The sequence below is a fragment of the Saccopteryx bilineata genome, chromosome 2 (assembly GCF_036850765.1).
Source record: "Saccopteryx bilineata isolate mSacBil1 chromosome 2, mSacBil1_pri_phased_curated, whole genome shotgun sequence".
NCBI classification, from domain to species: domain Eukaryota; kingdom Metazoa; phylum Chordata; class Mammalia; order Chiroptera; family Emballonuridae; genus Saccopteryx; species Saccopteryx bilineata.
In genome coordinates, this window is record NC_089491.1 from 256,337,272 (window position 1) to 256,354,390 (window position 17,119).

Genomic DNA, 17,119 nt, shown 5'->3' on the forward strand with positions numbered 1-17,119 from the left:
CTGGATACCACTAACCAGATAGCATCATCCTGCCCAATGGTCAACCCTCCACAATATCCTCCATGTGGAGAAGCAAGAACTCGGTCTTTTCTTTATAATTATTTATAATTATTTACTTATTTTAGGGAGAGAGAGCGAGAGAGAAAGAGGAGAAGGGGAGAAGCAAGAAGCATCTACTCATAGTAGTTGCTTCCTGTATGTGCCCTGACCAGGCAAGCCCAGGTTCTGAATTAGTGACCTCAGTGTTCAGGTCAACACTTTACCCACTGTGCCACTACAGACCAGGCGAACTTTGTCTTTTCTTCTCAATCCCTTGTAGGTAATCACAAGGGGTGAGGTTGCATTCATTTTTTCCCATTATGAAGGTGACACCCAGCCCTATGGAGAGAACTCCAGGAAACCCAGGCTTTAGGACTGTATGTATAGTAGAAGGTGGGAATGTAAGGCCCCAAAGGAACAACTCAGCTAGGAGGCTGGAGTCAGCCCTGCTTGAAGGACTGGGCTGCATCAGGTGGGATGTGCACGTTCTCTGGAGCAGGTTGGTGTCTGCATAAGGAGAGGGGATTAGAATTAGGGAACATGTGACCCTGGCCATTTGGTTCACTGGCCCGGCGTGTGGAAATCCTGGGTTTAATTCCTGGCCAGGGCACACAGGAGAAGCGACCATCTGCTTCTCTACCTCTCCCTCTTCTCTCTCTCTCCTTTCCTCCTGAAGCCATGGCTTGATTGGTTCAAGCACATCAGACTCAGGTGCTGAGGATGGCTCTGTGGAGCCTCTGCCTCAGGCACTAAAAATAACTCAGTTGCAAGTATGGCACCAGATGGGCAGAGCATCAGCCCCAGACAGGGGTTGCTGGGTAGATCCCAGTCATGCAGGAGTCTGTCTCTATATCTCCCCTCCTCTTACTTGGAAGAGAGCATGAGAACTCCCTACCATGGGGAGTCATGTGACCTAGACCTGAAAGTGGCCAGTAGCATTCCTTTAGAAGGGAGAGGGGAGGCCTTGAACTCTTCCTGGCAGACAGACCAGCAGACTCTCCACATGTATCTCCCTGAGCCAGGCCGCAAGTCACTTTTCACTCAGTATCGTCAGTTATGTTAATTGCTTAATTTATTTGGTCTTCTCGATGGCCCAACTTGGGCCCACCACACCCACGCTTGCTGGGGAAAGCCAAGGCACAACCAGCCATACAATGCTGACCTTGCTGCTGCTGAGAATCCAGAGCTCAACCCCACAAGCTTGCACATTCCACACATAAGTATGGTCTATATAACATAGGCAGAGATGACATCTAATCCCACAACTCATCAGGTCTATGAACACTATTTCACATATCACCCAATAGATAGAACAAGACAGTATTAACAGCAACCATTCTCCTGAATCACTCCCACCCTCCTTCTCCCTCCCACCCCCAATACAACCATCACACATCGTAGTACTATCCCAAACCCATTCCCAATTTGTTAAATATGGTGCAAGTTCATAGACACTTAGGAGGAAGCAAATCTATTTCTGTTAGAGCTCTGGGAGCCAGAGGCTGACCTCAGGGCTTTTCAGCACCCATGGCTGTAGCTTTAGGAGGCTGCAGCCAGGAGTTAGTAAGCTGGGCCAGCCAGCAGGGAAGTAGAAGCCAGATGACCCTACTCAGGGAGCTGTCTCTCCCAGTATCTAAACTCTAGGACTTTGCCACACATCTTCCCATCCAAGCTGGTGCCTGGACCAGACACAGTGAAGGGTGAGCAGTGGTTGCCACAAGGCCAAAAGATTGCTGAGATTTCCCTCCCCCAGCGTCATACACTGGGTCTGTGACAAGCCATACTACCTCCAGAACCCATCTAGCTCTAGGCAAAATGTCTCAGCCTTCTGACTGAGATGCCCACCAGGGTATGAGTGACAGCAGCCAGGATATGGGCTTTCCAGAGGGCAGGGCCTCTTCCTGCACCATGGGCGACTTCTTGTTGCAGTCAGGATGCCAACCCAGAAGTTCTCAGCCAGTCTCTGGCAGCACAGTTTGAGAATGAGGCGGAAGCTCCCCCTCATACTGATGTGGCCTGGGATGTGGACAAAAACCAGCCCTTTCCCTGACTCCTGGCCAGTGGAAGGCAGGACATAGAATGGGAGGAAGGTAGCACCACTGGCATTTCACATCCTTGGATTGCAGCCTGGCCACCAGCCTTTCTTTCATCCACACTACCACTTGAAGTCCTCCTGTCCCCAGCTGGACCAGAGACTTCAGAGCCCAGGGGCAGGTTCACCCTGGAATCCTGGCCAGCAGGTCCAGATCACGCTAATTAGTGTAAGCAAAAGCCTGGAATCCCAGGGACTTCCTGAGTGGTCATGAGTAACAGATTCCTCCTGGCCCACAGGCTAGGCTTTTTATTCTTCTTCACAGCTTTCAGGCGAGTGTTGGTTTTTCAGACAGTAACCAGGCCCCAAAACTTGTAGAGATGCATTTCCCTGGTGCTGCGCCCGCTCGCCTCCTGGGGAGGTAGTAGGGATGGCTTGTTCTGCTTCTAAACAAGCTGTCAATCCACAGGAAGCAGGAGGGTGGGCCAAGGCTAGGGAGGTGAGTCCCGTGTCAGGCCGTACTGCATGCTTACAGTGTGGTCCAGCTCCTCCAGCTCTGCAGGCAGCGGGATACCCAGATCCCCCAGGTATAGGGAGAGGGCCTCAAAGGAGTCCTCCAGTTTTGAGAATGCTGGTCTAGAAAGAAAAGGAGTAAGCTGGAGGCAGGTGAAATATGGGCAGGGTCATGGGGTGGTGTGCATGCAAGGCACCCAGGCCTGTGGCTTAACCACTTCCTAGTTGTATGACCTTGGGCAAGCAAGCCTCTTAACCTTATGGCTCTGTGGGAGATAGAGTTGTTGTAAAGATTAGAGATAACACAGTAAGAAGGCTGGCCTGGCTCTAGGGGATAGCTTTAAAAAACAGAAAGTCCAGAAGAATAAAAGTTCCTCCTCCCATGTCTTGGAAAAAATGCAATGATTGAAGTTGAGATTGGACTAAGTACCCTTTTAAACACTTCCCAGTCCTCAGACTATTTCCACATCAATGGATCTGTCTAGGATGGGGCATTTCATAGATTCAATAACTCTTCCCAAGGAGAAAGCAAACACTGGGCTCCTAGTGCCATGGAAATATGTAGCTTAGGTACTCTGGAATCCTAAGTCATCTCAAGACTTATTCCTCTGCCTCCTCTGTGTTTTTACTTAAACATTTTGTCACCTTCTCAGCCTACTCTGATCACCTTATCTAAAATGACAACTTGTATCCCAAACAATGATCTTTCCTCAGCTTGGCATTTTGTTAATAGCATTTATCACTTTCTGATACTCAATATAGTTTCTCTTTCCTTGCTAGAATGTGAGTTCCAGATGGGAGGCATTTTTGTTTTGTTCACTGGGGTATCCCAAGTACCTAGGAAAGTATCTAGCGCATGCTAGGCCTCGGTAAATGTTTATGAATGCATTAAAGAGAGACCTTTGGAATGAGTGAGAAGGGGTATTACCAAACAGTTATCATGTAGCTTCACATTTTTTCCTCATGCTCTTACTCTGATGTTACTAAAGGACTGTGGTCATTTGGCCAATGAAGAGACAAGATACAAGAGCCTTTCACCAGCCAATTCCAACTCTACAATGAACCTTTGGAAGTCATTTAAAAATAATGATTATGTGCCAACTGGTTACCTTGGGGACATGGAGTTGGGGAGAGAGGAGAATGCTGAGGAGTACACAGAGTAGGAGATTACAGAAAATGGAAAATTCCTGTGCTAGGTATTTTGGTAATGTTTGACTTTGTTTTTTAAAAGAGACATGATTTTTGATAGTGGAAAAAAACACAAAGATTCTAGTATTCTCATGCACAAACTGAAAATGCCCGGAGTAACTTTGGTAACAATGAAAGCTATAACCTGAGAAAACTAAGGTAATTTCAAAAAAAAAATTTTTTTTTTACTTTTTTTTTTTCTTTACAGAGACAGAGAGAGGGATAGATAAGGACAGACAGACAGGAACGGAGAGATGAGAAGCATCAATCATTAGTTTTTCGTTGCGCGTCGCAACAACTTAGTTGCTCATTGATTGCTTTCTCATATGTGCCTTGACCGCGGGCGGTCAGCAGACCGAGTAACCTCTTGCTTGAACCAGCGACCTTGGGCTCAAGCTGGTGAGCTTTTGCTCAGACCAGATGAGCCTGCGCTCAAGCTGGCAACCTCGGGGTCTTGAACCTGGGTCTTCAGCATCCCAGTCCAACGCTCTATCCACTGCGCCACCACCTGGTCAGGCCTCAAAAATATTTCTTTAAAGGAAGAAATTAGCTAAGTGCATGAAGATGTTCACTGCAGTACTATCTATTGTAAAGAGAAACTGAAAAAACCTGAACATCTACATTATGTATATTATAATATGTTCAGATAGTCTCTTATTTATTTTTTTTTATGACAGAGAGAGAGAGAGGGACAGATAGGGACAGACAGGAAGGGAGATGAGAAGCATCAATTCTTCATTGTGTCACCTTAGTTGTTCATTGATTGCTTTCTCATATGTGCCTTGACTGGGACACTATAGCAGACCGAGTGACCCTTGTTCAAGCCAGTGACCTTGGGTTCAAGCTGGTGAGCTGTGCTCAAACCAGGTGAGCCTGCGCTCAAGCTGGCGACCTCGGGGTTTTGAACCTGGGTCCTCTGCGTCCCAGTCTGACACTCTATCCACTGTTCCACTGCCTGGTCAGGCCCAGATAGTCTTTTTTTTTTTTTTTTTTGGTGTTTTTCTGCAGTGAGAAGCAGGGAGGCAGAGGGACAGACTCCCACATGCACCTGACCGGGATCCACCTGGCATGCCCAGTAGGGGGCAATGCTCTGTCCACCTGGGGTGTTGCTCCATTGTAACCGGAGCCATTCTAGCGTCTGAGGAGGAGGCCATGGAGCCATCCTCAGCACCCGGGCCAACTTTGCTCCAATGGAGCCTTGGCTGCGGGAGGGGAAGAGAGAGAGAAAAAGGAGGGGGAGGGGTGGAGAAGCAGATAGGTGCTTCTCCTGTGTGTCCTGACCAGGAATCAAACCTGGGACTTCCACACGCCAGGCCAACACTCTACCACTGAACCAACTGGCCAGGGCCCCAGATAGTCCCTTAATAGAATTCCATATAGTTAACAAAAATGATAAACAGGAAGAATGGGTAGTAACAAGGAAAATGCTGGGCAAAATATAAAAACTTTCTCTATTTGAGATCACAAATCTATAAAAAACATGGGTGTGTGGACATGGACAGAGGGATACGGAGTCATGAAGACATTAATTCTGTTAGGATGGTATAGGTTTGGGTGAGTTCTGTTAAAATTTCTTTTAACAGCTGTTGTTTCTGTGTTATCTCCAGGTCATTGTTTCCATGCCCTCATCCCCCCAACCCCCCACCTGGCATATCAGAGTTGTCAGGTGCCTTTAGTGGTTGACAGCTACATTCTTGAGCTCAAGGCTTTTGCCACCCCCTATGCCTGGAAAGTATTTGGGGACAGCATGGAGGCAAGCCTCCCAGGACCTTGTGAGCTGGGGTAAAGGGGTGGGATACCAACCTGCTCTCGGGTTCCAGTTTGCAGCAGATGGCGGCCAAGGGAAAGAAGGCTGGAGGGCAATCTGTAGGGACAAACTTCTCCCAGAAAAGCTTCACGTTGAGGCCAAAGTCCAGTGTTCGGGGCAGACAATCAGGATCTGCATACACCTGCCCAATGATCTGCAGGTGAGAAAAAGGCTGGTCAGAAATGACTATGGGAGGGTGTGGCCATGTAGCAGGGTAGTGGGATGCTGGTTCATAGACAGAAAGGATGGGAAGAGGAAGAAGATGAAAACTGAGGTTAAAGAGCTTCCCCCACAACCCAGCCTCTCAAAATCTTACTAATCCAGACTTGTCTCTTGACTGAGAGTCTGATTACTGAGGAGGGTTTATAAGAGGTCTTACTACAGCAGAAGCACAATGTTCCACATCTGGATGGGCAGCTTCCACACATCCCACCCTGCCCTGCAGTTTCCCCTGTGTCTGAGTTCCCTGACAAAGTTCAGGCTCTGTGAAGTGAGGTGCTGGGTCTGATTAATGTCTGAAATCCTTTGGCACCAACTTAGTGCTTTGTACATACTAAATGCTCAATCAATCTCTATTAAAAAAATAATTTTTAGTTTTTTATTTTTTGTATTTTTCCGAAGCCAGAAATGGGGAGGCAGTCAGACAGACTCCCGCATGCGCCCGACCGGGATCCACCCGGCACGCCCACCAGGGGGCGATGTTCTGCCCACCTGGGGCGTCGCTCTGTTGCGACCGGAGCCACTCTAGCGCCTGAGGCAGAGGCCACAGAGACATCCTCAGCGCCCGGGTCAACTTTGCTCCATTGGAGCCTCAGCTGTGGGAGGAGAGGAGAGAGACAGAGGGGAAGGAGAGGGGGAGGAGTGGAGAAGCAGATAGGCGCTTTTCCTGTATGCCTTGGCTGGGAATCGAACCCAGGACTCCTGCACACCAGGCCGACGCTCTACCACTGAGCCAACCGGCCAGGGCCTAAAAAAATATTTTTTAAAAGAATCTTTCTTTATTACTCCAACTGTCCTTTGTCTCTCCTCTACCACTCACTCACATTGTAAGAATTATAGAAATTTTTAAGTATGTAAGACTGCTTCAAGATAGACTGAGCTAAGCTCCTAAGGGCAGGCATGTTTCCCTCAGGCACTCTGTTAGATGGGCTGGCACTTCTGAGAGTGCCACTTCATGCTGAGGGCAGAGATACTTCTAGGACCTGGGGAAGGGGAAATGTTGCCTCTGGCAATCACATGAACAATCTCCTGCCTTCCTAGTGGAGTTCCAAGTCTCACCTGCCCTTACTGACTGTGTGACTAAGAGCAAATCACTTCCCCTTTCTAAGACTGTTTCCTCACCTGAAAAAGCTCTGCTCCATCCTTCTCATGGGACCAGTGAGACAATTGTGTCAACAGATGTGTGATAAACTAGACAACCCTACTCTCGCGTTGGTTTTGTGGTGAGCCACTCATTTTTAGAAGGAGAAGCCCCAGTTCTGAGACAGGGCAGAGCTGCTAGGCCTACGTGCAGGAGCTCACCTCACAGAGAACGATCCCAAAAGAGAAGACATCCACCGTCTCATCGTAGCTCTTTCCTTAGGGAACACAGGATAGCAGGCTGTTAGGTTTAGTCCCTTACCCACTCTGCACTGAGTCTAGGGGCCAAGCCAAGTCACAGCCAAGAAGAACCAGGACTAGAATAGGATCTATGGAGGTGCCCCAAAGGCTTCCCAGGACAGGTACTGTCTGAAAATCACCCTTCCTCAGCCCTACGTGGGCTGCCTTGGAAAGATCTTATAAAATAACACTGCCCATGATGAAACTACATGGAATAGTGAAAGAGAACTGGTTCATCTGGACTTTGCCATTAGCCAGATGTGTGCTCCTAGGCAAACCACTGAACTTCTCTGGGCCTCATATTCCAAAAAGACCACTTCTGACGCCTCACAACCCTGTGAGTTTCAAGAATCCCAGCCAGCATCTCTGACTGGTTTGAGCATTATCCACGAGAGGGCACCACACTTCAGTTCTCAGCACAGAGAGGGAAAGGCTAAAAGCTCAGGCAATAAGTAGCTGTGGTGAGGTCACAGCCACAGCCAGATCTCACCCTGAGCCTCGGATGGGGCACTGACCAGCTAGTAGGCCTGAGCTTAGAGAGGAAGGAGTTTATGAGGCTTAGTCTGGCAAGGGATAAAAATCATGCAGCCTTCAGCTCTGGGTACTTGGCCTTATACTTTACAAGCCTCCCCTGGAGCTCCCAGGGCTCTGTTGCAAGATGTGGCCCCAACTGCCCTCTGGAGGCATGTCCCCTCCAGGGCATCAGGACTCACCGTTCAGCATCTCAGGGGCCATCCAGTAGGGGTTTCCCACCACTGTGTAGCGCTTCTTGCGGTCATTTTTGCGCAGGGTACGTTTCTTGGTAGTTGCCTTCTCCACTGGAGGCTTTTTCCTCTCCTCTACTATGAGCCGTGACAACCCAAAGTCTGCCACCACCACAGTCTTGTCCTGGTTAGGCAAGGGCAAGTCAAGACTTGGTGGGGACATTACCAAGAGAAATCATTGAGAAGAGGAGAAAAGATGTGTAGCCAAGGAGAGTGAGTAACAGCTAAAGTTCTCTGACAGACAAGGCCCAACGTTTGTTTTCTAACAGTTTGGTATTTCCGCACAGCAGATTCCCCAGACCTGGGGGTGTTCACAGCAGAGCCCCTGGAGCCTGGAGGAATAAGGCTCTCTCTGAAACCTAGGGAATGGTTTTGTTTGTTCCCCATCTTGCCCTGTTGCCCAAAAGATTTAAGGCCATGGCTAGAATCAGGATAAGATGGAAAAAGACAAGGTGGAGGCAGTCAGTGGGGTACTGAGGGGAGATAAGCTCTTCAAATAGCTCTGGGGAAGTCATGTGGAAAAGGGATTAAGCTTGTTTGGTGTGAGTCCAGAGGGTGAGGCCAGAGCAAGTTACTAGACACCCAGAAAGCCAGAATGCAAGTCAACAGGAGGAATAACATTGTAACAACCCGAGTTGACTGGCCAGCAGGAGGAATGCAGGCCCAATTTGGCCTCAGACTCCAGAGCTATAAAAATGGGGTCCACAGTGAGCTGCTTTATAGGAGCATCATGGGGCAAAGCCAGGAAAAGCGACAGGGCTCTATATACAGAAACTCTTCTAACCAAAGGACTTCAAAGGCTGCTTACTGGGAGAAGGTGCAATTGTATTTGCCAGTGTCTGGGAGCCCAGAAAACAAGAGGAGGGCATGAGTGGCAGCAGGACAGGCAAGATAGGAGCCCTAGGCAATATCTCAGGTCTAAAGCAAGAAGACACAGTCAGTATTCTTTGCAACAAGGAAGCCGGGAGGGCTGGCCCTGGGGAGGCCCAGAGTGGTGAGACCTACCAGCTTGATGAGGCAGTTGTGTGAGTTCAGATCACGGTGGATGATGCACATGGAATGCAAATAGGCCTGGAAGAGAAGTATGAGCTGAGGCCAATGACCAGTAAAAAATCACACAGTGCTGACTCTGGACATAGGCCACAGAACCAGCTCTTCTTTCAGGCCATCCCCACCCAGCTTCAGAACCCAACTTGGACTCCAGGGCCCAGGCCCTCCTGCTGTCACTCCCCTGTCCCAACATCAACAGAAAGCCAAAGGCTGTCTGGGCTTCCTCTTTCCCTGCTGCCATCTCCTGTCCATCCTTTGTTCACTGACCCCTACCCAGTGGCTGCTCTAAACCCTCAATGCTTTCCCCTAAAGTCTCTTTAGTGGGCTCTGGTCCTTGCATGTCCCCATCCCGTCTACCCATTTACTTAGATGCAGGACATCGGAAGTGAGCACCCTCAGATGCACTGCTCCTGGCACCCACATCCCAATCTCTGGCTTCAGTTACCTTGGATCTTTCCTGGTAGTATAGGGGAACATGTGACCTCCTCCTGGACCAGCTGGTTCCTGACATTCCCCTCCCCTGAGACTCAGCACCCTCCTGCTGTCTATACTTTATCCTCTCTCTCTTCCTAACCAAATGTTTCCAAACAGGTATGTTTATTATTCCCCCCCTTCAGGCCTCTATCTCTGGCTCTTGTTAGCCCTGAAAGCCATGTTCTTTCCCTTCCTGTCTCTTCCCCAGCAAATGTGGAAAGAGCCACTTTCCCCCTTTTCAACCGCTTACAATACTGCTTCCATCCCCTAGGCTCCTGGAGCTGCTCACATCGAGGGAGCTCTTCCTGCATTGCTGTAGCTCATGACCTACCCATCCCCTCCTCAAAGGTCAACCATACCTCTTCACATGCCACCTGTCCTTGAGACTCCTGTTTGCCTGCTTTTTCCTTCAGTCTCAATGTCAGCCCTTCTCAAATCCATCTTCTTTTCATGTGCTGACTCTTATGAACCACACATCAGCCTCAACAGGCACCTATCATAGCTCTTCTCAAACCTGTGTCTGCCAACCCCAAACGTCTGGTAAATGATACCATAGTCACCCCAACTCCTCCTCCCTCCAACTGTTCCCTCACTGCAACTTTTTTCTCCATTCTGACTCTACCATACCTCCCAATCTCCTGTTCTTCCATTCATACCCTAATTCAGAATCTTAAATGTTTCATTAGGCACCCCCTACCCAGGTCTCCCTGCCTCAAGTTATCTCAATTTTACCCCAATCTACTGACCACATGAGACTTATGTGCAAAAAAGCACAGCTCTGGCCACAAAACTTGCTTGCTTAAAAGTCTTTTACATCTGTCTTTTTGGATTCCTAAATAAAGTCCAGACTGTTTATCTTAAGATACAGTGTGTCCGTAAAATCATGGTGCACTTTTGACAGGTCACAGGAAAGCAACAAAAGACGATAGAAATGTGAAATCTGCACCAAATAAAAGGAAAACCCTCCCAGTTTCTGTAGGATGATGTGGCAGCATGTGTGCATGTGCAGATGATGACATAAAACCGTGTGTACCGTGGAGCAGCCCACGGGCATGCCAGTCGAAATGTGGACGGTACAGAGGAAAGTTCAGTGTGTTCTGTGGCTCGCTAAATTCAAATCCGTGACCAAAGTGCAACGTGAACATCGGCATGTTTATAACGAAGCGCCACCACATAGGAATAACATTACTCAATGGGATAAGCAGTTGAAGGAAACTGGCAGTTTGGTGGAGAAACCCCGTTCTGGTAGGCCATCAGTCAGTGACGAGTCTGTAGAGGCTATACGGGATAGCTACCTAAGGAGCCCTAAAAAATCTGTGCGTGAGCCCACATCGAACTGCACTGAATAGGTATGAAACTGGGAGAGTTTTCCTTTTATTTGGTGCAGATTTCACATTTCTATCATCTTTTGTTGCTTTCTTGTGACCGGTCAAAAGTGCACCATGACTTTATGGACACACTGTATAGGGACCTTAATGTACCTTCAGACTAATACTATCTTCATGGACCCCACACGAAGAGCCGTGATTGAAATCTCATGAATGCCTGGCCTGTAGTGGCACAGTAAATAAAAGCGTCAACCTGGAATGCTGAGGTTGCAAGTTTTAAGCCCTGGGCTTGCCCAGTTAAGGCACATACAAGAAGCAACTAACACCAGGTTGATGTTCTTGTCCCCCTCTCCTTCTCTCTCTCTCTTCTCTCTAAGATCAATAAAGAAAACTTTTCAAAAAAGAAAAAATTTTTTAAAAAGTCTCAGGAATGACTAGCCCAAGCTCCTAGTTCTGTCCCTTTCTAGTCTCAGCGTCTCATTGGGAAACCAAGTTTATGCCATGAGGCATAAACAGGCACATTCATGTTAGTCCCTCAGCTTGTGTCTGGAATACAGAAAGCATTCAGCTGCCTGACCTGGCAGTGGCACAGTGGATACAGCATCAGACCAGGACATGGAGAACCCAGGTTCAAAACCCGGAGGTCACCAGCTTCAGTGTCGGCTCATCTGGCTTGAGCATAGGGTTGCTGGCTTGAGCAAGGGTTCACTCGCTCTGCTGTAAACCCCCGGTAAAGGCATATATGAGAACACAATGAACAACTAAGGAGCTGCAACAAAGAACTGATGCTTCTCATCTCTCTCCCTTCCTGTCTGTCTGTCCCTATCTGTCCCTCTTTCTGACTGTCTCTGTCAAATAAAAAAATAAATAAAAAAATAAAGCACTCAGCAATTGTTAATTATCACTATCATCACAATATCACTCTTTCCTAGGTAAAAGAGACTGCTTCCTCCTCTCTCCTAGGTCTTTGCTACTGTCATTTCCTCAATGCTGAGGCCTCTCTGACAAGAGGAACTTTTATCCAGTTCTGACTCATCCTTCAAGACTCAACTTGAACGCATTTCCCCCTTCTAGATTTCCTAGGCAGTGAGGTTTTCTGCTTGCTTCAAGGGCCCTCAGTACCTGGCACCTCTGTACCAGCAACGCCAGGGCACCTTATGCTAGTGTGCTTCTCTAGTTTTCCTTGCCCATGTTCCGTTTGCCCTTAAAGATTTTGATTCTTTGAGAGTAAGGTTGTGAGCTGAGAAGAGCCACCTGGGGTCAACTTCACTGGCACAGAGAGAAGCTCAGTACATAGCTGCCCAGCCTATGCAAGCTGCCCACAATCCTTGCATCTCTCCTGACTACCACCCCAATCAACCCCCCAACCCACTGGCAAGGTTATTGCCAAGACTCACCATCCCAGAGGCAATCCCTTTGGCAAACCTGACCTTCTGCTGCCAGGGCAACGGGTCCTGTAGGATGGGGGAATGTCCATCAGAGGCTGTTAGGCCCTGTCCCACTTGTGGCCCAAGCCCCATAGGTCAACATGGTCTGCCAGTGAACCCTCTCTGCCTGAGCACAGTCCCACCCATCATGGCCCTTTGCAGGCAAAACAGTGAGTAGTATCTCTGGCTATCATGGTTCCAGGGTAGGGGTGACATAAGTGTCCCACTGTAAACCCATCAAGGCTCTGGTGGACAATGAAGGTGTTATACTCACCACACTGCGCACAAAGTCCTTCAAAGTGCCCCCCTCAATATACTCTGTCAGCAGGTTCAGCTTCTTATCCTTGTATAGTACGCCAATGAACTTGAGCACGTTGGGGTGGTCCAGGCTGCGCATCACCTTTACCTGAGGGTGGAGGAGACCAAGGAGGGTGGGCAGTTACTTCCCACTATGCCTTCCTCACCCCTTCCCTCCAGGGGGTCAGCTTGATCAGTGTTACCTGCATCTCCTATCTTGTGTGATGGAAAAGAAGACCTCCACATGGATGGGAAAGGCGCGATGGGCCTTACACTCAGGATCCTGTCTTTCTAAGAACTGCGTGGTAGTGGGGGAGGAAAGTCGGTGTGCAGGGGGTTGGAGCAAAAGGGTCCAAGAGTGAAACAGGCCTGGAGGGAAGCGCCTGGACAACAGGTGTACCTAGCTGAATTAATGGAGCAACTGTGGAAATGCTCAAGAGGTGTCAGTTCTCTGGGTGACCCCACTCTAGGCTCCCTTAGCAGGGTGTTCAGGTGGTCATTATAGCATCTAGCTATACTAAACTGGTTTGTTCTCATGTCCATCACCCCATTATCTGAACCACACCTCATTGTTGTTGCATCCCTTGTACCCAGCTCGTGCTGTCTTTAGTACATGTTCATTGAACAAATAATGCTGTCACTGAGAGGGGCAGTTCCTCTAGTGCTCTTTTCTGCTCAGTCTTTCAGAAAACGATTCCAAAATAAGCCTGCTCTTGAAACCATTATTTAGTAAGGCCTTTCCTCTTACAACAGTAAGGCCAAACTCCTATCTCCACCCCACCTTCTTACCTCAGTCAGAAAAGTCTTCTGTGTTTCCTCATCACACCGAATTAACTCCTTCATGACCATCACTTTGCCTGTGGCTTTGTGTGTCACCTACAAGGAAGGAGATTGTTATCGGTGCAGAGATCACGGGAAGTTCTAGGAAACTGTGTGAAAATCTGTGCAACTGGCAACCCCCTCCCCTGAAAGACACTGAGCCAGATCAGATGGACAGAGTTCATGTGTAGAAGACACAGCACAGGGCAATAGGGGACTCAGAGAGGAGCACACCCCCTTCCCTGGAGAGCTGGGCATGCACAGAGGAAAGGCAAGAATCCAGAAAAGGGAAGTGTGGAATAAGGCAGGAAGGGACTGTCAAGCCAAGCAGGGGCTCTGCTCATCTGAGTCCCCTTGGGAAACGGAAGTCTTGGGGCAGGAAGGTCAATGCCATAGACATGCGCTAGGGTGCTGGGTGGGTTGGGGGTGAGCTCCAGCCCCAATGCTCTAAAAGCTGAGACACATGGCTTACCTGACCCCCCCTCCCAGCTTTCAGTAGAGAAGGAGGAGGAAGAGGAAAGAAAGAGAGAGAGGTTAGTCCCTAAAACTGTCTATCAGGGAGGCAGGAGGCACTCTCCCATGTGTTCCCTATAGCATGGCACTGAGGCCTCTGGGACCTTAAAAATACCCACTGACTAGAGGTGGGAGGGCCATGGGCACAGCTTATCCCAACCCAGGTCTCTAGGTTCACCAAGCTCACTGCAACAGCAACACTGCCCTTGGTGGCCTGGGAAGGCTGGGGTGGCAGGGGTGCACATCTCACACCATCACCTGCAGCCAGGAAGGAGACCTGGTGTCCTGGAGGGTGTAGGGTAATACCATGTGATAAGACTCCCCAAAAGAAAGTGAGAGAGGGATGGGGGCAGAGGAACAGAACAGCTGCTGCCTGTGCCTACCTTGATGGCCTGCCCAAAGAAGCCCTTTCCCAGGACCTCTCCATGAATCAGGTCACACGGCCGGAAGATCTGCTGGGAGTAGCTGCTAGAACAGCGAAGGGATTCGGAACGGCTGATGTCACGGCTAAAGAGCAGGGGTTCCTTTGGGGAGCTGGGGCCAGGGGACTTGGAAATGCTGTTACTGCGCCTGTGGATGAGGAAAGATGGTAGCAGGGATAGGGTAGTCCTCACAGACCTGCCAGGAAACCCTGTGGGCAGGAACCTCAGGGGTATCCTGACCATTCCAGTGTCTGCAGTTCAGAAGCTATGAGAGCTGGGGGAGACTCAGACAGATGTGTCATTTGCGAGCTGCGCCACTGCCCAGTCAGGCTCAATAGTTTATTTAAGCATAGTAAAAACACAGGCAGCCTGACCAGGCAGTGGTGCAGAGGATACAACGTTGAACTGGGACACAGAGGACGTAGGATCGAAACCCTGAGGTTGCAGGCTTGAGCGCGGGCTCACCAGCTTGAGTGCAGGGTCATTGGTTTGAGCATGGGATCATAGACATGACCCCATGGTCGCTGGCTTGAGCCCAAAGATCACTGCCTTAAAGCCCAAGGTTGCTGGCTTGAGCAAGGGGTCACTCACTCTGTTGTAGCCCCCCGGTCAAGGCACATATGAGAAAGCAATCAATGAACAACTAAGGAGCCACAACGAAGAATTGATGCTTCTCATCTCTCTCCTTTCCTGTCTGTCTGTCCCTATCTGTCCTTCTCTCTGTATCTCTGACACACACAGCATTCAAAGTGAGAACCCTGAGTACTTTTCACCTGGAATGACTGACATACTACTGGACTACATACAGTGTTCAATACAGGACAACACTGTAGATGGTAATCTACCTTGTCTGCTTGATTCAAAGAACTAACTGGGTTACAGTAAGACCCTACTGCCATCCAAAAAATGACCAAATGGGCCTTGGCCAGTGGCTCAGTGGATAGAACATTGTCCCAGACTGCCACAGTCACTGGCTTGAGCCCTAGTCAAGGCATGTATGAGAAGCAATCAATGAGTGTACAACTAAATGGAATAACAAGCGATTTTTCTCTCTCTCTCTTTCTCTCTCTCAAATCAACAGGGGGAAAAATGACCAAATGGGATTTTGGATAGTTTGTACATCTTTGTATCTGTATTTCCTAAATTTTAAAATAAGCATTTATAATTTTTATAGCAATAGAGCAAGTATGTTTACATTTTTAAAAGCAGTCAGTAATTGTCATGTTTGATGACTACTACTTTGACTTCCTGAAGGGACAAAATGGCTGAAGTCTTTAGCACTGAAGATGGACTGCAGCTCTACAACCCTCTCTCCAGGCATACTCCTGTTTCACTTGGGTGACCCAGAAAGGACTGCCTGTAGCTTCCCAGGCCTTGCTCTGCCTCCCGCCAAGTGTGCCCACAGAGCATACAAGGTGAGATTCCTCCTCTCTTGCATGACAGCCCTCCAGATATCTGAGCAGCTCTCTGGCCTCCTCCACCCAAATCTTCCCTCTTCCAGGCCACGTGTTCCCAGGCCTTCTCTGCCCTCTGGCACTGTGCTTCTACCAGCTCGCTCATGTTGACTGAAGCCAAGAGGGCAGCCAAGAGTGATAGGAGCCACCTGTGGGGAGGGCCCTATTGCCAATAGATGCCAGCCAAGAGGGCCCCGACTGATTTAGTCTGTTTGGTCAGGAGGGCAGACAAAGAACTTGATTCCCAGTAATACTAACAACACCTCGCATTTACTGAGTGCTGACCCTATGCCGGAACTGTGCTACTTTGCATCCTTTCCCACATTGAATACTTATATCACTGGTGAGACAGTCACCTTTATCTTACAATTCCACAGATTCAGAAAGAGGCTAGAAGAAAGTAAGTGATTTCTGAAGGGAGGGAGCTCAGCTTGAAGGTGCTGTATGGGTGTGCCTGCCTACAGAGCCAGTGCTCTTGGCAAGTAGGGAGACTGGTTGTTGGTCCCTCAAATCTAAAACTTGCCTTCATCTCATTTTATAGTTTTCAATGTCCTTATTTATACTTATTAATCCTATTTGTGCCCCTACTCCAGTCTCCAAACTCCAGGCTTTCCCACAGGCCATGTTGCCTTTCAGGGTCCAGAATCACTGCCTCCTGTCTAGCTCAGGAGTTCAGTGGACAATCTGATTCTATGGTTTCTAAGGAAACCTAGAACACAGCTGGGTCAGATCACACACAGGTCCTGGCTATGAACTGTGATCTCCATGGGGGAAAGCTGGGTCAGCACAATTCTAGCCTGTCCCTGGCCAGCTTGTTTCCTTCCTAACTTGCTGGTCTCTGAAAGCCAGCTCTGCTTCACCTGAGGGACAGGCACAGGACAACATAGAACCAGGGTGAAAGGCAGCACCTTAGAGAACGTCTCCTCAGTGTGCCTTCCAGATTCTCCTTGGTGTCCAGGGTACTGAGAGTGTGAGAGTGTCCAGCATTCTGCATGTGGGGAGAGAGCCGTACATCTGGTCGCAGCTGGTCCAGGCGCTGGGAGACGGGGTCATGTTCAATCAAGAGCTGAAGTGTCTGGCTCGTCTGGCTAATTGCATCCTCTACCTGTGGCCAAGAGTAGTGTAAGGCTGGCTTCCACAGAGTGTCTTGTCCCAGATCACCCACCATCAGCCCAGATGATCCAAGCACAGTATGGCCAATGCTCAACTTGGTTAATGGTGGCCTCCAGATGCCAGTAGCCCCACACTGCCCTCTGCCTGGCATCCTTCAGCTTCCCCATTTGTCAAGCCATCCCTACAGCTCTGGGAACATGTCAGGCTGACAGGAGGTCACCAGTGATCACAGGCTCAATGGCAAGACAAAGAGACTATAAGCAGGGAAAGGTAAAGACCA

The 17,119-nt window shown here is 49.0% G+C and overlaps 1 protein-coding gene across 2 annotated transcripts in view; it reads right to left on the minus strand.

Moving 5' to 3' along the window:
* Nucleotides 1-1,089: 1,089 nt before the first annotated feature.
* LIMK2 (LIM domain kinase 2) overlaps nucleotides 1,090-17,119 on the minus strand; it is a 64,356-nt gene continuing 48,326 nt past the window's right edge. For both annotated transcript variants that reach the window (XM_066260114.1, XM_066260115.1), the window contains 10 exons: nucleotides 16,635-16,831; nucleotides 14,234-14,420; nucleotides 13,308-13,394; nucleotides 12,496-12,627; nucleotides 12,192-12,248; nucleotides 8,948-9,013; nucleotides 7,892-8,066; nucleotides 7,101-7,156; nucleotides 5,576-5,733; nucleotides 1,090-2,707 (listed from right to left, as the gene is read on the minus strand). In XM_066260114.1, the coding sequence (XP_066116211.1) occupies nucleotides 2,563-2,707; nucleotides 5,576-5,733; nucleotides 7,101-7,156; nucleotides 7,892-8,066; nucleotides 8,948-9,013; nucleotides 12,192-12,248; nucleotides 12,496-12,627; nucleotides 13,308-13,394; nucleotides 14,234-14,420; nucleotides 16,635-16,831 (1,260 nt within the window). In that variant the 3' untranslated portion in view covers nucleotides 1,090-2,562. The remainder of the gene's footprint in view (nucleotides 2,708-5,575; nucleotides 5,734-7,100; nucleotides 7,157-7,891; nucleotides 8,067-8,947; nucleotides 9,014-12,191; nucleotides 12,249-12,495; nucleotides 12,628-13,307; nucleotides 13,395-14,233; nucleotides 14,421-16,634; nucleotides 16,832-17,119) is intronic.